At 35.8% G+C, this 25,005-nt stretch overlaps 1 protein-coding gene across 3 annotated transcripts in view; it reads left to right on the top strand.

Moving 5' to 3' along the window:
* Window positions 1-25,005, top strand: part of NAV3 (neuron navigator 3) — an 826,584-nt gene that overhangs the window by 795,790 nt on the left and 5,789 nt on the right. For all 3 annotated transcript variants that reach the window (XM_057740850.1, XM_057740848.1, XM_057740849.1), the window contains 10 exons: window positions 1,004-1,157; window positions 2,640-2,814; window positions 7,519-7,616; window positions 10,112-10,207; window positions 10,476-10,644; window positions 11,768-12,003; window positions 18,125-18,279; window positions 19,334-19,405; window positions 19,995-20,191; window positions 21,133-21,251. In XM_057740850.1, the coding sequence (XP_057596833.1) occupies window positions 1,004-1,157; window positions 2,640-2,814; window positions 7,519-7,616; window positions 10,112-10,207; window positions 10,476-10,644; window positions 11,768-12,003; window positions 18,125-18,279; window positions 19,334-19,405; window positions 19,995-20,191; window positions 21,133-21,251 (1,471 nt within the window). The remainder of the gene's footprint in view (window positions 1-1,003; window positions 1,158-2,639; window positions 2,815-7,518; window positions 7,617-10,111; window positions 10,208-10,475; window positions 10,645-11,767; window positions 12,004-18,124; window positions 18,280-19,333; window positions 19,406-19,994; window positions 20,192-21,132; window positions 21,252-25,005) is intronic.

The following is a 25,005-nucleotide window of genomic DNA, read 5'->3' as shown; positions in this document are numbered from 1 at the left end:
AAGAAAACATTTAGAATGTAAACCATGTGCTCTGATAATTCTCTTTGTTCTATATACTATTTAAATGAGATTTCCTTGTTTGCCCAAGACAGTAGTTCACCCAGAACTGTCATATAAAGCAGGGCCACTAATAGAACCATTTTGAGACCCTTGTACAACCTATATAATTTCCTGACTTAGAGGGAGGAACATAGCACTATTGTTTTTTGACCAGCAACTTAGTCCTCATATTTTTAAATGGAAAAGATATTTGTTAATATAAAACAAATTATTTGGACATATTTCCTACAAAGCTGTCTACAAAACAACAACAAAGCAACAATAAGGATATAGTGTGTATGACCTTCAAGCAGCCCCCAACTAGCCTGCTTGTTTAGGTTGAAACCTGTGATTCAGTTTCATTAGCTGATCTCCTAAATCAGCTGAGCCTACCAGGAGGATTATATAACACTCATCCATTATTTAAATGTCCAAAACTAATCTCATTTATTTTCTACAATATTTATATTGAATTTTCATGGTAACCTGAAGATAGTATTGTGGCAAATAAGGTTACTGTTTGCCAAATGTTACAAAACAAGAAATCAACGTTATAAGGGCATAATAACATTGATTTAAACAAATTTCATATGTTGCAAACAGAGGCTAAAGTCCCTTGAAAAAGAGTAGAATGAGATGTAATAATATTACGACCTTTCAGCCCCATAAATATCAGCAACAAGAATTTCGATGATCACTTTATATACAGTAAAGATAGATTGTTTTTAAACTTCAGAAAATGGGAAGAAAAGATGAAAAGAAAGAGATGGCCACTATTGTCAGTTTTGAACCTGTGAACGTATTACTGTTTGCAAAACTTTTTCCTTTTCTCTAGGTATTGCCAGCAGCAAATAATCTCTGTACCTGCTAGATAATATTGCAGCTCAGTTTTTGAAAGAAGCATTGCCTTTGCTAATCCTCTGGCTTCCCCAGCCACTGATTCTTTGCTTGTTTCTTTCTTCAGGATCTGTGAATGCACAGAGGCTGAGGCAGAGATAATTCTGCAGCTGAAGAGCGAGCTCAGAGAAAAGGAATTAAAATTAACGGACATTCGGCTGGAGGCGCTCAGCTCTGCGCATCATCTCGATCAGATCCGGGAGGCCATGAACCGGATGCAGGTCGGTCTGAAAGCGCCTTCCAGGAACAGACAGGAAGGATTTAAAATGCTGCTTATTCTCTTCCCTTAGGTATTATAAAAACAAATCTCAAGTTTAAATCCTTTTTGGAAATGCACTCTGTTTATTCAGTCTCTGCAACTCATTTCTCAGTACCGGATGGAGAATTTTGTCAAATCCAGGTTTGGAAGTGGGAGTGCAAACTGGCCAGTTGTACTCAAGGACCATTGAAGACACTCATACTAGTGATTGGATTCGCTGAGAGCTAATGGTTTAGAGAAACTACTACAGCCCTTGCTTCTTCACTTTTCCATGATTTACCCTTATGGTAACCTTTTCTGATTCTTTGGAAATCTGACTTTCAAACACCTTTACCTGTTTTCTATTGAAAAACAAATGTAATGAGGGGTCGACAGAAATATAACACAAGCTTTCTAAATATGAAAGTAAATGTGATGTAGGATGCCATCTGTAAAAGTAAAGCTTTTGTATTTTTTGGAAGCATTTGAAGGCTAAATTCAGAACCAGTCTGTGCTCAGACTAAGTTTTCATTTTATTATTGTCAACCAGTAATCACTTGGTACCACAGATGACTGAAACAGGAAAAGCTCATTGCTGAGCAGATTCATCTGCGAAGGGATATACTCATCAAAAGACTTGTGTTGTTTTCATGAGCTTAGTGCCCCATTTTGAAGGAACAAAAACTTTTTCACACGTTAGCTGGGATTCTGAAGTGGTAATTTTAAATCACCTTATTTATATTACTTTTGTTTTACTGTGGTTTTCAACTGTCCCTGAATTCAGAGTATTATATATGGCATTATTTTCTATGAGATTTTACAAGTACTTTCATGAAAATTTTTTTTTAATTTTAAAAGAATTTTTATTTTATTGAAGTAGAGTTGATTTACAATGTCATGTTAGTTTCAGGTGTATAGCACAGTGATTCAGTTATATGTATATAACAATATATATACACACACACACATATGTGCATATATGTGTGTGTGTGTATTCTTTTTCAGATTCTTTTCCCTTATAGGTTATTACAAAATATTGAGTATAGTTCCCTGTACATTAGGTCCCTGTTGGTTATCTATTTTAAAATATGTAGTAGTGTGCATGTTCACTCTTAAAATGAGAAATAGTATGAACTCTTCAGTTATGTTATTCGTAATTCACGAGACCATATCATATTTGAAAAACTCCTTAAATATATGATAGATGTTTTAAAAAGTATAAAAAATTCTATTGGTTAGTGCGTGTTTGTGAGTAACTGAATATGTGTATGTGAGAGGCAGAGAAAGGGATTACTTTTCCTTCTTTGGAAGGAAATCCTGTTTTCCTAATTTATATTTGTTTATTTAATACCTCACCACATGCTTTTTTAATAAACAAACTGATTAACCCTGTTAAAAAAGAGTTGGTACCCTTTTCTCAATCAAGCTAGCTCCGTGTTTTTCATGTTTTCCGTCTTCACAACAGAATGAGATTGAAATACTGAAGGCTGAAAACGACCGGTTGAAGGCAGAAACCGGGAACGCAGCGAAGCCTGCCCGGCCCCCGTCCGAGTCCGCAAGTAGCACTTCCTCCTCATCCTCACGCCAGTCCTTAGGACTCTCTCTGAACAATTTGAACATCACGGAGTCTGTCACCTCAGGTGATTTTGTGCGCACACCTGCCTGAATCAAAGCATGCCTATGACTTCACAAGCCTGGAGACCTCGAATTTGGAGGTCCTTTCCCATCGCGACTCTCACCCATACCCTCTTAAAAATGTTAACACCCTAGATCTCAGAAATAGTCCTTTTTCCTCTTATAAATTTATTCTGCTTCATTATCATTTTAAAAGAACATTCTGTATGAAAGAGTGAAAAGCCTTACATATGGTTTTCACACCATTTTTTAAAACAATTGCTTGTGTTTGAGAAGTATTTCCTCCAGGATCACGAATAGGATGAAGAAGCAGTAGTCTCAGTGATGATCGTTAGTGCTAATGGATATGGTACTCGGAACCCCGTGCAATTCGATAGTGTTTTAAGTGTAGGAAGCCCAGTTACAAGTGTATCAGGACCTATTTCTAAATTTGACTAGATGATCCTGCATGATGTGGCCCAGGGAGAACATAATGCTACTATGTCACCCAGACTGAAGCTCTGTTAGATTTTCAACAAACAAAAAGAACACGCTGGATTCTGTTTTTGTATTCAGTGGTACCAATGATGGAACAAGGGTACAGTTTGATTCAGTTGCAGATAGAATCATGACATAATGTTGTCTTAATAGCTGGTGAACTATTCAGTTATAAGTATAGCTGCTCCTATGGCATTGAATCATTCTATGTACATAACGATTTAGTTGAGGAAAGATTTACATGAGGATCTGCGGTGATTGCAAAGCACAGCCACTAGATGATGCTCGGAAACCAATAATATACATGTTCCTGGGCAATTTTAGATCCCAAGATAGAATTGAGAAACTTCCCAGCTTGCCTTAAATTACACTAGAATATAGAACAAGAAGATAAAGATGAAAACGAAAAAGAAGAGAAACAGAAATACAGCAAGCTGATATTGATGGTATTTTAATGAATCATATCTCTTGCTTCTAAAAGGTCAGAATTTTTAAAATTCTACTAATTATATCTGCCCTTCGTGGTATAAAATGAATGGCCCAAATGCATGCTTGCTTCTTATAAAAGGTAACTGGAAACTAAAAGACAAGTTGAAATTCCCTGAAGTTCATGAAAACATGTTTATGCCGTTTGGCGGAGATTGGGAAAGGAAAATGGGTTTTGAGAATACACATCAAGTGAAAGAAATGTTAGTCGCTAAGAAAAAGCAGAGATGTCATAATTAAATGAACTTGTAAATCATTAAGTAAAATAAGACTATGGAAATTTGGTACTAACTTAAATGCATAAATTGTCTATGAGATGTTATTATCCACATTCTTCAAAAAATGGGAAAAAAGAAAGAACAAAGACTTTAAATGTATCGAATCCGAGAGTCCTTCTATGTTGGCTTGTCAGTGATGAACCTGAGAGAGGTGAAGTAGGATCCACACCTAATGGTGCCTGCCTGTGTCCTGGGGCTTCACTTCTAAAGAGAGAAAAGGGTTGGTACCTGATAGGATGGCTTAATGGTGGGACTTTACTGCCTATTATATGATTTTGGTTTAGCTTATGGAAATCTGATAAGGTCTGAGGAGGCAAATTTAGTACTGAGGGTAGCTTAGGATGAACAACCATATAAAAATGAAGCTAAAATTAATGTCTATGAAAGACTGGGACTCATAAAGATACATATAAAATCAAAGAAATCAAGTTTACAATCTCCATGTCCATCGAACTGTTGGCCATGATTCAAAATTTGGAGCAATTTGGTGGGGGAGGGTTTGTTTTTCTTTTTGAAAATGTGCTTTATAATTACCCATTTCATCATTTATTTTTAGTCCTATATTATTTTATTTCCTCAACTATTTTTCAATCATGATACTCGTGTCTGAAGTGGCAAAAAAAATTTAAATAACTTGACTAGGATACTGTTTTCATTGCCTTCACTCTTGTTTAGTGGGTTCAAAATTGGAAATCAAAAGTGCCTTTCTGCTGGGGCTTTTTAACAGAACTTTCTAGAGTTCATGGTTAATTTTTTAAAAAAAGAAGTAGGCAGGAGAGAGGATAATTGACAAATGTCCAGTTCCTAAAATAATAGTGCATGTTCCATACATCCAGTGAAGACAGAAGTTTAAAAAACCTTTGGTCGTTGTCAGAATCTCACTTGATTTTAACCAGAATGGCAAATCTTTTTATTCTTTTTTTTCAAAATGTTGACAGAGGACCATAACTTGTTTCCCATAAAAAAAAACACAGAGAACCCTTATCTCAAACTGGCTATTATTTGTTTTTACTCAGCGTTGTTTGTTCAGGTGGTCATCCCGTCAATGTACTGGAAACAGGGGCTGGGGGGATCCCAGAGTGAGTCATGATGTGCTCTTCCCACTGTCAATACAAGGAGTTAGAATAAACACACAGAGAAAAGGAATAGTGGTTAGAACAGATAAACTTACCAAACACAGAGGATAAAGTGCATTAAAAGTGTTGTCTCATTTTCTCAATAATCCTACAAAGCTGGTGCTTTTGTGCCCCGTTTTATAGATGTGGAAACCAGGACTTAGGAAAGTGGTTATCATGGTTTTTCAAGATTGTACATCCAGTAAGTGATCAAGCTAATATCCGAGCCCAGATCTGGATGATTCCAGTGCCTAACTCTTAACTACTATACTAATTTTGCTTTAAGTAGCCACCTATGCGAGACTCGAGGATAGACATTCACTCATTTATTGATAAATATTTACCCCACTGCTGTCAGAAGATACTTCATATTTTAAGCATAGTTTTTAAGAGTAAGCATGACGTGAGATGAGTAATATGTTCCAAGGCAAACTTGAGCAGAGAAGTGGACCAGAAATCAGATTAAACTCTTGCTCTGGACTGCTAGGCAGCACATGGGTTGGCCCTTACCCACTTCAGCATCATTTCATACCACTCCCCACCCCACCCTCCACTCTCCTATTGGTCTCCGCACTCCTGCCACCCAAACATCTATCTGTTCCTGGAACACACCTACGTGTTTCAGCAAGGCCTTTGCATTTGTTCTTGTTGACTGAACCTCTTTAATTAGGTCTTCACTTGCATAGCACTTCTCAGCCTCCTGGTCTTATCTCCAAACACCACCTACTCGGGGAAGCCTTCCAGGATGACCTATCTAAAGCAGGCTCCCTTCATTTACTCTATTTCACTGCCATGTGCCCTTTATTTCTTGCACTTAAAACATTCAAGATTACCTTGTTGAGAATGTATACTTCAAAAGAGCAGGGAATTCATCTTCCTTCTCACCATGATATTCATTCCCAGTGCCCAGCACACTTCCTGATTTCTTTGATGCTTAATAAAGTGTTAGTTAAAATAAATTTTTTTGAATTTTTATGAACAGTTATGAATAATTGAGCAAAGTACCAAAGAGGTAATTTGGTCATAAATTACAAGATATTTAGATGTGAACGACAAGCCGTTTTAAACTTTTGAGAATAGGAGCAAGAAGAGAATTAAAATGACACTTAAAGGAGAGATTTGAGTGGGACAGGAAAAACTGTGAAAGACTGGAAAGATGTTAACCTAGTAAAGAAAAATAATAAATTTCAGTAAGGGAGATTGTCTTTGACAATTTAAAAGTTTCTAGCAAAAAAAAAACACCTCCATATTCCTTAAACTCTAAATGTGTTTTTGATTGTTATGGTGTTATGGCATTTTTTAAACTCCTTCCTTTGCAAAATTGCATATTCCTAATTATTAAGATAATAGAACCATTTTATTTTCAAAAGCGATTTGATGAAATTCTTGTTTCTATAATGGTATAGTCACAGTCCTTGGCTTTCTAAATTTACAATTTGAGCCACTGAGTCCTCTTGTCACCAGGCACATGTGCTCTTCGACATGTAACTAAGTTTTCTTTGTCCCCAGAACACTTATCTTCATATTAAACATGGCTCTATAATAGCATCATTGTCAAAGGAAAACATATATGTGGGGTAGTTCGCCTTAATCATTCTCTAAACCGCACATTAATCTCATATAATATATTTTTAAAGTTAATCTTTAATCACATGTAAGGTTAGTGGTTTAAAGGTTAGCTAGCTTTATGCTTCTGTAACTCTTAGCTGATTACTAGAAATATTATTTTGGTTTTGAAACTATAAGCATAAAGGGAACAGGAGAGCAATAATTAATATATTTCTGCAGGGAAGTATAATGCCATGGTTGAAATTCAAAACATTTCCTAAAATTATAGATATAAGGTAAGTAGTGATATAGCAGAATATGTGCCAAATGCTTGAAAATAATTTCAGTTGACAGTCAATCTCAGCACCTTTGCATTCCTAATTACATGGGTGTTGAGCTTGGATATTTTTGATTGGATAGTAAAATCAGATTGCTTTTCAGTTTGTCACAGTTATAATGGTAACAGAATATTACTCAGGTATTACTCAGACCTGTGCATAATGGAAAAAGAAACCCCTTATTTCCTCATCTAAATGTAATGGCCCAACACTTGGGTGAAGATCTTTGGAAGCAGAAATAAATTCTTAGATGGAAACTTTTAACCCAACACAGTCACCCATCTTCTTGAAAGCTGAGATTTTTCAAACCAGTTAATTTAGAATGGGTGGCAGAAAAGCTGAATATTCCCACTGAAAGGTGTAAAACTATGAAGGAGAAAATGATGACAGTAAACAAATCCAAGCTAATGTGACTTTATTGTGTGTGTGTGTGTGTGTTTGTGTATGTTTCTTTGAAAATTCGGTAGATATTTTGCTCGATGACGCTGGTGATGCAACTGGACATAAAGATGGCCGCAGCGTGAAAATTATAGTCTCCATAAGCAAGGGCTACGGTCGAGCAAAGGTATTTCTTTCACCTTAAGTTCTTTATTACTAAAAGATGAGAATGACCATGAATCAAAGAAATATTTGTCCTGATAAATATACTATCAGCTGTGTTTGTCTTGGCATTGGCTTAAAGTGTTATAAAAGCATGAAAGTTAGGGACTCAAAAGAAATGACATCATCCTGTAGGTAGAAATGTGTCTCAGTACATCATGTTCATTCACTTAAAACAATGTTGGTTGTCAGCCACCATTTCTAAAACTTAAAAAAGCACTTTGCTTTCTTTGACATAAACATCCTATCTAACTAAATACAGGTGACATTTATGATGTATAGTAACGTTGCTAGAGCTGCCAAGATGGTCTTTGTACAAAGAGGAGACTATAAGTTATATGGCTGTTGTATACACTGAAAAGATATATTTTATTGAACTCAGTATGACGAATTCCATTGACGCTACTTGTGTGTATCATTTTTAAGCAACGTCTTAGATGAGAAGGCAAATACTCTAATTTTTCTGGAATCAAATATTGCCTTCAAATTGGCAATACCATTCTGACCCTAGCCTCTTTTTGAAACTAAAAATATTACTTCAAGTTGAAATTGTAGTTCAGTGGCCAAAAATACAAATTTTTAAGTATCCAAATTTTTTTTTATCAAACAGAAAAACAAAAACCCATCTTTAGAATTTTAAGATAATTATTTATGTTTGAAAAGTGAGCTAGCAATTGTGAATTTTTACTCTGAGCACATATTGCAAGAATTCTAATGCCATAAACTTTCTGCTTGAGCTGCGGATCTGTGCCTGAATTTCCCAAGTGGTTCTTTATGTAAAAGACTATAATAGTCTCAGTGAAGTGTAAATGATCTCTGATTTAAAAGCAACTGCTTAAAAGCACGGTATGCATGTCCATTTTGACTCAGTTACCAAAACACTGGAAAACAAGTTTTCTTTTTCAAAATAATTCTGAAAGACAAGATTTTTGAACACTGGAAAGTAGTTATCTTAGTCTTCTTGGGTTACTATAACAAAATACTATAGATTGGGTGGCTTAAACAACAGAAATTTATTTTCTCATAGTTAGTAAGTCCAAGATCAAGATGCTGGCTGATTTGGTTCCTGGTGAGGGCTCTCTCCTTGGGTTGCAGATGGCTGCCTTCTTGCCATGTCCTCACATGGCCTTTCCTCAGTGTGTGTGTTTGGGGAGAGAGAGAGATCTCTTTCCCATTTCCCCCACTTAGAAGGCCACTAATCCCATGATGAGAGACCCACTCTCATGGCCTAATCTAATTCTTATTACTTCCTTCTGGTTCCCATTTCCAAATACCATCAACTGGGGGTTGAAGCTTTAATATATGAATTTGGGGGAGACACAAACATTCAGTCTATAACAGTAGTTAAAAAATAACATCGGTTTTGCTGTGAATTTCTCAAGTTTTTCTGTAACAAATATTGGCTTCAGGTTATATCTAAATAGTGGTGATAATCATTTACCCTTATAGAGTTAAAAGTTACAGGTGAAAAAAATTGAGGCTCTGAGCCAGCTAAGTGACTTGACCTAACATCACATTTCTTAGTTACATGGTAAACGTTGTGTGTTGTAGAATCCATGTCTTCAAACATCTGACCCTGTTATTTTTCTACCACCTCTTAAGGACTATGCAAGTTGGTGACTAGAGTCAGGGTTGTAATATATCAACTGTCTAATTATACCTACTGGTGTCACAATCACTATGTCATGTAACCATTCCAGTCAACATAAAAACAGCTTCAGTTAGACTATAAATCGTGAGTTGCTTACTTTTCTAACATATGTAGGAATTCCTCAAAATCCCATCCTACAAAAACGATAAATTTGAGACCTTTGTTTGTATTGTAAAGGAATTCTTTGCTTGACAAAATGAGTCCTGTAAGATTCCCTGGCAAGTTCTTCTAAATATTGAATTTTCTGATAAATTCAAAATGGGAGCTGTGTTGTCAATATGTGAATGCCATACGACCATGGATAACTTATTTTTCAAAGCTGGATTGGGTTTTAGAAATAATCTAAATAAAAAAAGAAACTGAGTTTTGGACTTAACAAAGATAAGATCACAAAAACGTTAAGATGCGGTTCTAGGACTCATGATACAGTTCTGTTCCATCTCTATCCCATTGCCCTCCCACCAAGCTGCTTCCCTTCAGGAGTGCACCTACTGCATTAGAACGGAAGACTGCTCTCTCCTGGCCCTTTCCCTTCTCCTTAACAGGTCATGACTCAGTTTTCCTTGACCATACCACTTCTTCTAATCTCTTTCTCTCTTGTTTCTGTTACTATTCCTGTTAGTTAGTTAGGCTGGTTAGTTTGTTGGGGTATTTTATGTAATCCATTGTGTATGTCTGTTATTATAAAACCAATAGGTTTGATATATATTTTAGTGTTAATCACCATTAATATTAATATTTTTGGTAGATGTCATAATGAAAAGGACACTGAGCTGGGTTTTATCTTGTTTTATTTTGTTCTTATTTAGGATCAGAAGTCTCAGGCATATTTGATAGGATCCATTGGTGTTAGTGGAAAAACCAAGTGGGATGTCTTAGATGGTGTAATTAGACGTCTCTTTAAGGTAAGCTGTGCAAGATATCCTGATATTAATTTTCAAATGTGTTTCGTTTTGGATGCTTCCCTTACCTTTAACAGCATAGACATATCTGCTTTTCCTCTCCTCCATTTCAAATATTAAGGAAAGTTTTCTCTCTTTATGCTCTTTGATATTAATAGTTATTACCCAGTTCTAAAATTCTTGACAGCTAGCTTCACATCCCTGTGAGTTTTGTATTTGTAGAGGAGTTGGACCTCTGTTTTGACTTTCTCTTTTGTGTATACCATTTTAGGAATATGTGTTCCGAATTGATACATCCACTAGCCTTGGTCTGAGCTCTGACTGCATTGCCAGCTACTGTATAGGAGATTTAATTAGATCCCATAGCCTAGAAGTGCCTGAACTGCTGCCTTGTGGATACCTTGTCGGGGATAACAACATCATCACTGTGAACCTGAAAGGTAAAAATAAAAATGAAAAGCACAACCGTATTTTTTTTTTTTTTGCTAACATTTCTTTTTTGCAGTTTTCCATCAAATTTTTATATTTGAAAACTATGTTAACCACTTTGATAGTTTTGGTATGATATGAACTGTGTTTATATTTAAAACACTAAAATCCTACTTAAAACACAAAAATCCAAGTAAGTGAAATTCTTTGTTTTGAGATGTCATTTTGAAGATTCTCCAAGATTCACAAAAAGGAATGTGATTTAGTGAATTTCAAGTTTCTGGGTTTTCTCCGTTATCATCTTTGATTTAGGGAAGGTTCAAAAAATGTATTGTTTATTCCAAGGTAATATTCTTATACCTTTAATTTTAAATTATGTATACCTCCTAAGTACCCACTGAGGATAGAAAATGGAAGTTAAGGATCAGGGATGAGAAATTCTCTTTGCTTTGAATAATGTGATTAATTCCAGGCAAATGGAATATCTAAAGTATACTTGTCTCCATGATTCCTTGTTCATATATAAGTCAGAACACATCTATATGAACGATGGATTAATAGAAGGCTTTGTCAATATTTGACTTTATGATTAAGGTCCTTTGGTTAGTAGAAGGAGATACTGTTGCTCTCCTTCATTCCTTGCCAAATATCACAATTTCTATTCTTCAAGAAGCTTAATTGGGGGTACAGCTGGGATGTATAACGAAAGCTAGAAGAAAATAAAAAGGAGAAAAGAGGAAGAAAAAAAGAAGAGCATACACACATTTATATTTTTTATTTTAATTTTTACATTTATTCTTAACAAAACTACCCCCTTCAAAGAGAAGGAAGATAGATTTCATAGTGCCTCCGTTGCTCTGTGGAAACGTAAGTGGAAGGCTGACGCAGACGGGAGGGAAGTCTAAGCAACAGGAAGCGGCTTGCTTTCATCTGGATGTCCCCTCTGCCTTATTACTGATGTTTTCTGTCTTAAAATAGCAACACATGTTTGTGAGCTAGAAATGTCAAGGCAAGTGTCTTGCAAGGACTGCATTCCTGTTGCTAGCAAAGCCTGATTGCCAGTTGACACTATATTTTAAATCCTAGCTTATGTAGAACCGTTAGCCACGTTCTTCCCTTTGTGTCTCCCTTCAGGAGTAGAAGAAAACAGTTTGGACAGTTTTGTTTTTGATACGCTGATTCCAAAACCGATGACCCAAAGGTACTTTAACTTGCTGATGGAACATCACAGAATTATACTCTCGGGACCTAGTGGTACCGGAAAGACCTACTTAGCAAACAAGCTTGCTGAATATGTAATAACCAAATCTGGGAGGAAAAGAACAGAGGATGCAATTGCCACTTTTAATGTGGACCACAAGTCTAGTAAGGTGAGTCCAGACTCCTAAAACAACTGCTGCCTTGTATCCGTGTCTTAAGCAACTAAGCTTTAAGAGTACCTGAAGCTTCCACATTGTCCATGGAAGCATATCCATCTCTTTGGCTAAAACTGGCATCTGGCGAATGACTAAACCCTGTTTCATGAATTTGAACAAGATGCTCCGTGACATTCAGTTATCAGATACTCCACAAGCCCTGGGAATGGACAGAAGAAAAAGAGTCTCTATCGTCTGATTTCTCTCAGACATCCATTTAGGAAGTGTTAGAGCAGAAAGAGAGCCATGCAAATACTATGGAAGCAGGAGGCCAGAACTCTTCCTGGAGGAATCAGAGCTTTGTAAAAGTCAATACTTGGTCATAATAAGCAAGTAGGAATTAACTGGGATGTTGCAGCAATGGGAATTTGGATATAATTAATATATTATAAGCAGAAATTCTGGGAGCAGCAGTTTGTTTACATCATATTTCTATAGGGTTTCTGCTTAGGAACCTTAGGAAATGGAACAATATTCCATTTCACCATCAGCTAAAGTCTAACATAGCATAATAATTATCCTGTACACGCTCAGCTCTTAAGTAGGCATGAGGGGCTATAAAACCCAGCCAGTGCTTCTGTGTATTCCAGTGAAATAATCCTAAGAAAGAAATAGCTGATGCCTAACATATTCCCAGCACTGGACTATTTTTGCTGATAGTTATTCATTACCTTCTCAATCAGTGCAACCTAAGGTTCTCTTAGAAAACTACGTCTGTTATAAGCAATACCTTGAAGATATCCAGATGATACTGGGTCATGTTATTTTTCCAAAGATAACCTGGTTAGATGATCTAAACTGACCCAGTTTTGCAGAAACCTCTGGCCTGCAAATTTTTAGAAAAGAAACATGACTCCCCAAAGCAACCCAAATTCACCGGATTCTTGAAATAAACAAGACATTTCATTTAATTTAATTAACAAAAATTTCTTAAAGGAGTAGTTCATTAAGTCCATATCATTGACCAACTGTGAGACCTAGGGCCTATTGTAGAATTTCTTTTTGCCTTAGTTTTCCCAGCTGTAAAATGGGGGAAATAGTGGGGTCGTGGTAAGGACTAAATGAGTGTGTATCTGTGTGTGTGTGTGTGTGTGTGTGTGTGTGACAGACAGACAGACAAACAGAAGCAGGGAGAGGGAGAGAATAGTACAATTACAAGCACCGTCTAAGGGTTATCTGCAGTTATTAATCATAGTTCTTGGTTCCCAATAAGGGTTTCTTACACAAACACACACAGACCCATATAGACCACCTCCCCCCACCGCCCCCCCATCACACACACGGATGTTTGTTCAAAATTGTCTACGTGTGTTTTTCAAGGAGAACAAAGGTATGTATAAAGCATGGTGGGATCTCTTACTGTTGACTCAATACAGCGCATGAATTCCGAGTACTTCCTTGGAACTCAGCACTATTCAGATTGTAGTTGACCCGCCTGTTCTCATTTCATGTGGAGAGAGACATGGCACCTGGGGCAGAATATTGAACTCTTCTCTAAGTAGAAGCAGGAGGAGTGCAGTTGTTTGTTTGCTTCAGCCTATACCTTTAATGCCTCCAGTGAATTCTGGGTCTCCCCATAGCTTTATTTAAAAGCTTTTAACACATTTTTGTTTTCTTTTCAGCCAGAATGATGAAAGAGTTGACATCTCTTAATTATCCTCAGTGTTCTCTTTGGTTTTTCCTTAATGTTGATGTGATAGTACTCTTTAGAAGTCACTACCTTTATGAAAAAAACAAATGCTTGGAAAATAGGAGAACAGATTTATTAGAGGAAACAGGCATTTTGATAAAGTTGGAGAATCACTTAAAATCAAGTTTTGAATCAGATAGATTGACTTGGCCTTCATCAGGATATAATTTGACATGCTAAAAATGAAGTAGGGTAACTTACATTTGTTCTAAAATTTGCCTCACTTCAAAATACACTGTTATATGTAAGTTCCTTTTATTTCAGTTAAAAAAAGTGTTTAGTGCTTGGAGATGTTCTTAATCAGTAATAATTTATATGTCCTTTAAAATTTGATCAAATATGTCAAGCACTCTTATTTTCTACTTTTTATGAATAAAATCACTTGTGCCATTATGAGGTCAGTTTAATCTTTGTTATTACACAGTAATGAAAAATAAATCATGCCAAGAGCTTTCAAACAGAACAAATGATGCTAGAAGACAGTAATAGGAAGGAATCTATGGACAAATCACAATGTATTCATCACCAGGAAAGCACAAAATACAACTAACAAATGTTTATTGTTTTTTTATTTTTGGAAGTTACGAATGAACTGTCCGTAGTGTTGGATACCGAGTCATAGCCAGAGAAATTGGCCAATTCTTGCTGAATGGTCAGAAAATCCACACTTTATTTTCAAGGGATTGGTGGTACATGAGAGTGGTATAGAGAAATAGGGATGACAGCCTGGAATTGTGGGAGGAATGGCTGCTAAGTGTAGATTTATTAAAGTAAAGGGCGAATGAGGTATGAAATAAATTCTTTCCCTGAGAAATGGAACTGTGTAAACTGCTGACGTGCTTTGTGCTATGCCTTCAATAGTTCTGAAGGGACAATGCCACAAAGCACTCACTGATTCCAAAAAAATCCAACAATAAACCATCAAATGAAAAAAATCTTTTCATGTTTTTCGTGCCTCTGCATTTTACATTCTGTCCCTCTTCCCACTCTTCAAGCCCTCTCTCGAGCTGCCAGCTGGAATATTTTGATTGAAAGCAGGACACATAAACAATTACACTTTGTGACATTTGATATAGTGGGCCCAGAAGGCTAGAGATGGATTCAGTATGTGGCCCACTGAAGCCACTTGGAATGTTAGGTGGGAAAAGATCAGAAAGCTGGACTTGGCAGACTCATTTTGAGTGTGTCTAGAGTCAAAATCAGAGAAAGCAATGATCAACAGTCTTTATATAACTGCTGTGTTCTGTGAATATTTTCAAAGTATGGGATTCATCTCATTATCAGTGTCCATCTGGTAAATATACCTGTTTTTTTCTGCCTGATTGGATCTTGGACATGAAACTTCTAACGCTAATGCATCAATGCTTCAATCTAAGATTTTATGCCAATTAAGCTAGAGTGGGGATCATGAAGTAATTTCAAAGGGATTTGAAAAACTCTTAAGTTTTTCTTAAGTTGTATGACTAAATTATTTGTGCATGCCTATTTCTACCTGTGACTGGTCCATAGCTTTCATTAGATTCCCAAAGGGATCTACGACCCTTCTCAAGAAGAGAAAGGACCACGGTAGAATCTAATGGCCCTTTTTTTCCAAAAGTCACCCAGTGATTTTCTATTTACCAAATTCAATTCAAACTTTTTCCGTCTCCCACCCCTCCCCGACCTCTCCCCCTCTGCCTCCACCACCTCCTCTTCTCCTCTGCCTCTCTCTCTCTCTCTTTTGATCTGTATATGTTAAGTTGCTATCCCCCCCTTTCTAGAAATTATTCTGATTTTCATGACTATCATTCTCTCCTTGTTTCCTTCCTACCCTCTAGTAACTCCTGCTCAGTGTCTTTCACTAACTGTTTTTCCTTCACCTTCCAGTAAATGAAAATATTCCCCAACATTCTGGTCTCTCCCACTTCTGTTCTCATCTGTGTGACTCCCTTGTTTCAACTTGTATCGGCTCCAGTTGGACACAATTAGCCATGCCCAGTCTTCCATATGGTAGGCATTTCTATTAGCTTACAAATATGTTTTCATAAGCATACTAAATATACATATTTAGAAATGCCAATTCAACTCACACTTGTGATATATTTGTGAAAATATATCACAAATCCATCTTCTTTCATCCATCTCTACTACCATCACCCTCCCACCCAAATAAACACTCTGGCACTTACTTGGACTACTGCAATTGTGTACTAACTGCTTGATTTACAACTTCCATTAATTTCCCCTTCTCCCTCTGCCTCTTTATCCTTGTACCTCATGGAAATAGAATGTCTTTTCATAATTAGACGCTAACCACATTAAAATCCTGCAGTGTTTCCCCACTGCTCTAGGTCAAAAATCTTTCCATACTTCTACTATTTCTCTTGAGTCACATAGCGTCTCTTGGCTTCAGCAATTTTGGTATTCTTTTGAATGGTTTCTCTTCCTCCTTTACAGTATACTTGCCATGCTTGGAAATCATGATTCTGACTACATTACTCAGATCCCCAGAACAGTCAATGTTTCTTCACTGTCAATATGAAAAGTTCAGTAGTCTTACCACCCATTCAAAGTTGCAAACGTTCCTTTCCAATTTATTTACCAATCTTTCACAAAACATATACTACTAGTTCTTCCCTACATGGATATCATATTTTTATGTTTCTGCCTTTGTTCTTCTCCCTCTATGTAGAAAGTTCTTCCATTTTTAAGCATCAAAATATTACCTAATCTTTAAAATAAAGGGTTAATAGCAAATGATACTGCCACCAGAAAGCCTTTCCCAGAAGCTACAAGTAATCTTCACATGCTCTGCACAAAATCTTTGGTGTATATTCTTTTGAGATGATGCATTATTTTTCACTGTCAATTGTAGTTATCTGTGTATATCTGGCCTAACCTATTCTGGGCAGTAAGCATCTTGAATGCTTTTTCCATTTCTAATTAATAATCCTGTCCTTCACATGCATGTTTCCTTTGATAAATGAATTTCTCTACCCTGGTGAAAACAACAACAATAACGACAACAACAACAACAACATGTGAATGCTGCACGTGTTTATATAGTAAAATCCAAATTCCTCTGCATGGATTCAAAGTCTTTTCGATTTTCTCTTTCATTGAGATCACTACTACCATGGACCATTTCTCTTGCAAAAGCAGAACAGCAGTATTTCTCCCAACACATCACACACTCCATATATCTTCCAGCTCTCATGCTTTACTCTTTTTTCTTCAATTGTACCTCCTGCACCCGTACCCTATTGTTCTGTGAACCTTAAATCTGGATGAGATGCCTCTCTTTAGTTTTTCTATAGTGTTTTCTGCATTTCACTTATCACACTGTATTGTGATTTACTTGTTGGTCTGCCGTTCTGCTTATCAAATCTAGTGCCTGAATATAGAAGTAATCTCTAAATCCTTGGTGCCAGAGTGCCTGGCACATAGTAGGTGCTTACTAAAACTGTGTTGAAAGAATAAATTAAAAACTACATACTTATCATTTGAAATTCTATTCGTTATTCAAGATCCATCATGAAATTGTTTTTTAACCCTGCTCAAGATTTACAAATTGAAAATGTCATTGTAAATATGCAAATATTATGGAAATGCTCTTACTGATTAGGATAATTCTGAGAAACCTAATTATATTCCTGGCCTACCCATCTGTGAGAGCAATCAGTGAACTGGTTATCATATTTAGATTAAAAGCTATTAGAAAGGAATAATACTGTAAAGAACCAGGAAGCTTAGTAAATCCTAAATGCTAATGTCAAGTGACCCAGTGAAATATAACAAATTTTATCTTCGTTTTAAATTACAGCAGTTGCATGCAGATAATAATAAATAACAAATCAACCAACCAACCAACAGTTGTTATTTGAGTCCCGCAGTTTTATTTGCATCCCAGGGCTGTACTTTCAGATGCACCTCATCGAAATGAATTGGAATTTAAATGTTTAAAGTCGTAATGGAAATTTAGCAGTGCCATTTTGGATTTAGTCTGTACTTGAAATTATAAGGTTTGCTAAAATCCATCTTTATCATTGTAATACCAAAAACAAGAATGAATCTCAATATATGTGATTTTTCGTAAGAACTCATATCCAGAATTCTTTTTTGCTTTTCTTCCAGGGAGAAAACAACTGAGAATTATGTCCTTGTGTTTACAGTTTTATATTTGCTTCCGATGTTCTGTACTGGCTTTTCTCTTTCCTTTAAAAATGTATCCTCTCAACGTCATATGTTTTTTGCTTTGTAGAATAAGGTTTTGTATCAATTGAATGATCTATGAGTTTTAATCAAAGAACCTGGATGGAAGACAGAATATATTATTCCTAAACTATGAATTGCTTGCCATTGGTATAAATTTATCATTAATGTATTTGTTTTCTTTATTTTTTAAAGGAATTGCAACAGTATCTAGCTAACCTGGCTGAACAATGCAGTGCTGATAATAATGGTGTAGAGCTTCCAGTGGTAATAATTCTCGATAATCTTCATCATGTGGGCTCTTTGAGTGATATCTTCAATGGTTTTCTCAACTGTAAATACAACAAATGGTATGCTTGTAAAATATTTTGAATGATGAAATATGAAAACATGGTGATCAAATTTGCATTCTGTGCCTTTATACTTTTTAAGACCGATAGTGGATACCATTAATTTGAGAAGTCTTCATTACTATTATACCATATTTCCAAAGAATCTCTATGTGTTCCTTAGAACATCTATTTATTCATTCAACAACTGTGTCCTAGGCACTTTTATGGCAATGTTATTTACTTGATGACGTTAACTTCTACAGGTATGCTGAAAGTCTGGGAGACCATTATCAATGATGGAATGTTTGAATCAGGGAAATTAAGAACTAAAATGAGGCTATAGAGCTCTTCTTTCATTTTTAGTCCATATTAAAGTTTAAATTCAGCCTTCTTACAGAAACTATTTGAATACATTTAGCTATACCTCTCTCCATTAATGATTCCAGTTTTTGACTATTTACATGAAAGAAAGGTTAAAGTAGGGTATAAAAAAATCTGAAAAGCCAGTTAAAATTCACTGTAGTATCTTAACTCTAGAAAAGGACATGCAGTAACAACAACATAAATGTTAGTTTTGATGGTGCAAGTAACCCAGTTATCTCCGCTAGCGATATTTTAAATGTTAAAAATTAATCAGCATAAAATAAATATTGAAACAAGAATACAGATTCTTTCATGTTTTTAAGAACCTTTGAAATAATTATGAAATAATAAAAGAAAAAACAAATTTGGTTATAAGCACAAGAATCATAAGATGTTAGAGTGGGTGAGATCACTATGATTATTCTATCTAATCTTTTTGTTTTATAGATGAGTAAACATGGGATTAGAGAGGGAAAATGGTTAAAATGATTTGCTTAGGATGCCAGAGCTGAAATTAGAACCCCAAATCTTAATTTCCAGTTCAGTGATCTTTGTCATTTTCCAACCTAACATTATAGAATTACCCTTTTACAGCCTAATGTTAAAATGGAAGAATCCATATTTATCTAAATTGTTTTCTGAGATAATTTCAATATATTAATCTCTTTTACCTTTAGTACATATAAATTTTCTTTTTTTTTTTCCCCAGTCCATATATTATTGGAACTATGAATCAGGGAGTTTCTTCATCACCAAATCTAGAGCTGCATCACAATTTCAGGTGAAGATAAATTGACTTTTTTTTGGATTGTATCTTTTCTGTTTGCTTTTAGTTGTTGTTTTTTCCATTTGTACATTGACAAATCCTGCCAGTGGTGACCTGGGGTGTGAAAATAATTCTCATGTCTTCTGACACTCTTTCTCAAAGCAGACACTTTGTGATCCTTGACCTGTAATCAGAAGTGTTTTTTTAAAAAAAGAAGAAAAAAGAAATATTTTTCCTGCTCGCTATGTCATCGGCTAAAGTAGAACACTTTTCTTCTAAGTGTGAGAAATGTGAAGAGAGTTCCTATTTCAGGATTTGTGATTCTCCTACAGAAGAGTGCTCAGCGTGTACACACCCACTCACTGCTGTGACGCACATGAGCTTCTCTTTAGCTCAAAAAGAAAAGTTAGTTACAGTATAGCTCTAATGCTAATAGACCTTCTCATCCCTTTGATCATTAGCATATGGCCACCAATTGAAATAGGAACATTATTACTTTATGTTGGAAAGAGAATCACTGTGGACTTAAAGTTTGATTTCTATAAAAGCTTAATTTATATAAAGATTTCTGAGTTTTTGTTGTTGTTTTTTTATCTTTCCGTAGGTGGGTACTATGTGCAAACCACACAGAACCAGTGAAAGGCTTTTTAGGCAGATATCTTCGAAGGAAACTGATAGAGATGGAAATTGAAAGGAACATTCGCAATAATGACCTAGTCAAAATTATAGATTGGATTCCTAAGACATGGCATCATCTCAACAGTTTTCTGGAAACACACAGTTCTTCTGATGTTACCATTGGTGAGTTCCAAAACTGCAATATGCCATTTTCCAGGAACTAAGAGTACATGGTAAAGATGGCCAGATTGGAGGGTAGAAAATAACGAGTGAAGCTAATGTTTTTCAAGTGTCCAAAGATTAAAGTTTTCATTTTTTTTTCCTCCAGAAAATTTGCCTTCTTCTAAGTTTGTATCAGTATTTCTAATTAGATTCATTTTGTCTGACTATTATGGTTTACTAAGATTTTACTGATGTAAAATAAGTTTCATGTAGACAAATATCTAAAAATCAGATAGCAATTTGAAATAAATTGTATCTGTTTAGAGTCCCTTTTTATGCTAAAAACAAATTTTAGTTTATGGCTCACGTCAAATATAGTGGTAAGAAAAGATTTTAGTTAGAGGTAATTTAGGTGTTTTATATTTCTCATGAAGACAAAATTGTTTGAATTAATTGTCTTGAGTTGGCATAAAGATGTTTGGTTTTATATTCCTTCTTAAATTGCATGGAAAAAAAATTCCCTTTCCCGTTGCTCTGGATCATAAAGGCATACTCATTGAAGACACTATAGACTCACTGAAGACTATAAATTAGATTAATTCTATATTTGTGATCAGAAGACCAAGGCAGAGACCTCCTTCTTATATTCTGCAGTTCATTCCAGCATCGTTTATCATTTGTAAAATGCGGCAAATTGACTGATTTATAACATTTAAGGTTTCTCCTAATGCTAAAATGTTATGTTTTAGTTTAAGGTTGTAGTGTAAAAAGAAAGGAGGGTCCTGGAGATTGAGTCTTTAGTGAAATACACTTTAATAATAATCAAACTGCCCAAGATTATAATTTTCTAAGAATCCTATAAGAAACATATTAATCCCCCCCCCCAAATGGTGTCTAAATATGGGTATAGATTGCTAAATACAGTGGTTCTCAAAAGTCTTTTGTTACTTGTTTCTTCTCAGGTCCTCGACTTTTCCTTCCTTGCCCCATGGATGTAGAAGGTTCTAGAGTATGGTTCATGGATCTCTGGAACTATTCTTTGGTACCTTATATTCTGGAGGCAGTGAGAGAAGGTCTGCAGGTATAGTACTCAATTTTCTTTACTGTTTTAAAAAACTAAGTGAAAAAAATCATCCTTTGAAAGCAAAAAAAAAAAAAAAATCATTTCTCTGAGTATTTGTCCAGAAAAATAAAGGCATGAACTATATAATATAGCTGTAAAGTTTGAAAGAACAAATAGTGTACAATACATTTTTTCTGTTCTGAGAATAAATATGTAGGAGAAAGAGAAAGCACAGTTATTCCAACAAGTACACATTGAAGGCCAACTTTATTGCCATAGGTGTTTACAGACCTGTTCTTATTAGATAGCTAGTTAATTGCACAGTTCTCCATCTTATAAGACAAGCATGTTTATATGGACCTCGATGATTTATTCTCTTCTTATATAATCTGCAACAAGTAGTTTTTGCTTATAGGTTCCCCGCTGTAGGATATTTCATTATTTGAAGCCCTTTAATGTGACTCGCAAGGTCCTTTACTGTATTTGAGAGTGCTCTAAATCTGAGGCATTTGACTGTTTAAAATCTATAACAGGTTAGTTTAGCAGCATCCCTGCTGGTCCTCTCATCTCCCTTACATCATGAGGCCCTGCAACCACTCCTTCTATTTACTCTTAACTAAGAAGTCAAAATACATCACTAATAAGAAAACCCTTTTTCTCCAACAAAACATATCATCCCTTTTCCATCAGTCTTTATTTTTTCCTTATATTGAAGCTGAAATTTCATGACATTGTAGAATTATAAAACTTGTGTGAATTTTTTAAGATTTGTGTTGTATAATCACCAAACTTGTGGCAGAAAAATCTAGTCATCTTTACAATAACTCAGCCAAGGTTTAGGCAGTTTTTGCTTAGGTATCTCTATTTCTGGTTATCACAACTGCTGCTAGAATTAAGATATATTTCATGCTTTTCACATTTTGTCATCTGCAGTACTCTGTTAAGTCTTTATTTCACTGTCTAAAAAAAACTGGTTGTCTGTTTTACTTCATTTTGCTTCCTTTTGCCATCACGCTTTCCTCACCTAGTAGAGGGGCATGGCAGTGATTGAGAACTCTCACGATGGTTCTGGTGAACGTGATGAATATTATGAGGGTGTCCTGAACATTCAGAGGTAATGATGCTAGAGAATGCTGTCAATTGGTTCTACTCCAGATTTAAATAACTCAATTTCATATTTTTAAGGGTATGAGACAAACTAGCCCCAGAAAGTGTCTCCAACAAAATTAAAGACTCTACCAAAGATTTTTATTTTTCAAGTATAACGCAGCACATATCAGGATTCCTCTAAAACTATTGTGCTATCTCAGATGTGAGTTAGGTCTCTCGATTTCAATCATTTGTACCAAAAAAAAAAAAAAATTATGTAAAATATTCACAAGATCATAATTTTAAAATTAATATTTAAATGGATTATTTGTTTTTGAGATACTATTTCAGTATTAATAAACTATGATCCAAATCTTTATATGTGAAGTTCTCCTTATTTCGTATTCATTTGCTAATACCTAGAAAGAATTAGAAGCATTTTAAAAACTCAGAAACAATAATACCTAAAAATCCTTAGATCTAATTTTTTTAGTACCTAGTGTTTTTAATATTTAAATTAATATTATTTATAAAACACTATCCTGAGAATTATCATTCTATAACGCTTCCATTTAAACAAAGGCAGAATCACTAAGGTAATACCAATTTCCCAAACTGAGAGATACTTCAAAAAATTATGGGGGAGGGAAAAAACATCTCGAGTTTTTTGCTGTGGTTCTGGGTGTTTACTAACAGTCTAGTGTGAAAGCTGAATCAACCATGATGTAGGGAGTGGCCGGGGGCTGGGGTTCGGCAGGAGGCAGGAGGGATTCAGCACTTGGAGAGAAAAAGGAAAACCCTTTGGTGAGTAGAGGGTTCTCATTGCTACTGAAGGATATACTGGACCAGAAGTTGGTTGGCAGATGATGTTCTTGGGATGGCCCATATGTGACTTCTGGAGGAACAGGAAGAAAAGGAATCACATATGTCACGAACCACTTCCTTGGATCTACTGGCAACAAAGAACCATGAATTGGAACAAGAGGTGGAAAAACAAAGCATGGTTGCAAATATGAAAATCTGAGTTGAGAGGAATAAAAAATCTCTCTCCAAATGAAGGGTGATGCTTTGGTGGGGAACTGTAAGGGGAATACTCTTTGCCAGATGTTCTAGTTGAAAAAACACTGGTGATGCACTGGATTCCGATTTTTATTCTGATGATTCTGTCTTTCGTGAAATGCCAACAATCAGATCATCTCCTTCTCAATGTTAAAATTTCTCTGCTTTCTTTTCCTGTAGCATCTCTTTTACTCTGAAATATAGAATTGAGCCTGTTTAGCTTTTTATTCGTCACCTCCGATTTTGCTGTCCTTGATGATTCTTTAAAAGGCTGGCCTCACCAATTGATTCTACTAGATTTCATATTCTTTTTGTAACATTTCCTTTCCAAGAATTATACACTTTCCTTCAATTAGTTTAAGTTGTATAGCAAGCTATGTTTTACATCCTCTATGAAGTAGATTTTTAACTGAGAGAAAATTTCTCCTCCAAAAGAAGAGAACTATAAAAAAAAAAAAAAATCTAACCATTGCTACCCCTACCATCATCCCCGAAAGAAACGCACAGCTATCAAGACCTGAACTTTTTTTTTCCCTTAAGGCAAGCTGCCACAGCCTCATACAGCTTCCCCAGGAGGAACTCAAAAAACAATTCCAGGGGCTTCCTAGGTGGCACAGTGGTTAAGAATCAGCCTGCCAATGCAGGGGACATGGGTTCGATCCCTGCTCCAGGAAGATCCTACATGCCATGGAGCAACTAAGCCCGTGTGCCACAACTGTTGAGCCTGTGCTCTAGAGCCCTTGAGCCACAACTATTGAGCCCATGTGCTGCAACTACTGAAGCCCACATGCCTAGAGCCCATGCTCCGCAACAAGAGAAGCCACAGCAACGAGGAGCCCACACACCACAACGAAGAGTAGCCCTGCTGAACACAACTAGAGAAAGCCCTTGTGCAGCAACGATGACCCAACATAGCCAATAAATAAATAAATAATAATTTAGTTAATTAAAAAAAATAAAATAGATCTGCCCCAAATGTTAAAAAAAAAAAGAAAAAAAAAAACCAATTCCAAGGCAGCCATGGGCCTTTCATGGCCTCAGTGTCCGCCATTTTGCTTTTGTCTCACTGAACCACAACAAGCCACTTACAACACTTCACACTGGTGTTCTGTGCCATCCAGGACCTAATACACACTTAGCAACCAGCCTTGCCCTCAGTGGAGTAGGAAAGTCCATTAAAGAACTAGCCTACTCATGTTACTGCCTTCTTCTCTTAATTTTAACTTTTCTTTCTGTGCCTCTGTGGCTTATACTTTTTTTTTTTTTTCTTACCAAGTCCCATCAACCTCTCTCTCCTCAGTGTGCCCTTCCCAGCTTCGTTTTGGCTTTGCTTTCAGCTTAATTGCTTAAATTCATCTGCTCTCTACTCTACTGCCAGTATTTTAACCAGGCTTTATAATCTCTCTCTTACTAACTTTCTCCCTCCATGTGAATTCTGACAAAGCTTTCATTTCTCATAATTTTCCTCTTTTACTAAGTGGCCTTATAAAATAAATACCTAAGAAAAGTTTTAACAGGAAGCAATGAGATCATAGAGGAATTTAATCTGAGGGAAATGGTTGTCAGAAAAGGGATTCTTATTTTCAAGGAAAATTTGAGTAGAATGAAGTGGACAGAGAGAAGA

The sequence above is a fragment of the Hippopotamus amphibius genome, chromosome 7 (assembly GCF_030028045.1).
Source record: "Hippopotamus amphibius kiboko isolate mHipAmp2 chromosome 7, mHipAmp2.hap2, whole genome shotgun sequence".
NCBI lineage: Eukaryota > Metazoa > Chordata > Mammalia > Artiodactyla > Hippopotamidae > Hippopotamus > Hippopotamus amphibius.
Note: the sequence above shows the minus strand (reverse complement) of the source record. Positions and strands in the feature narration are given on the sequence as shown.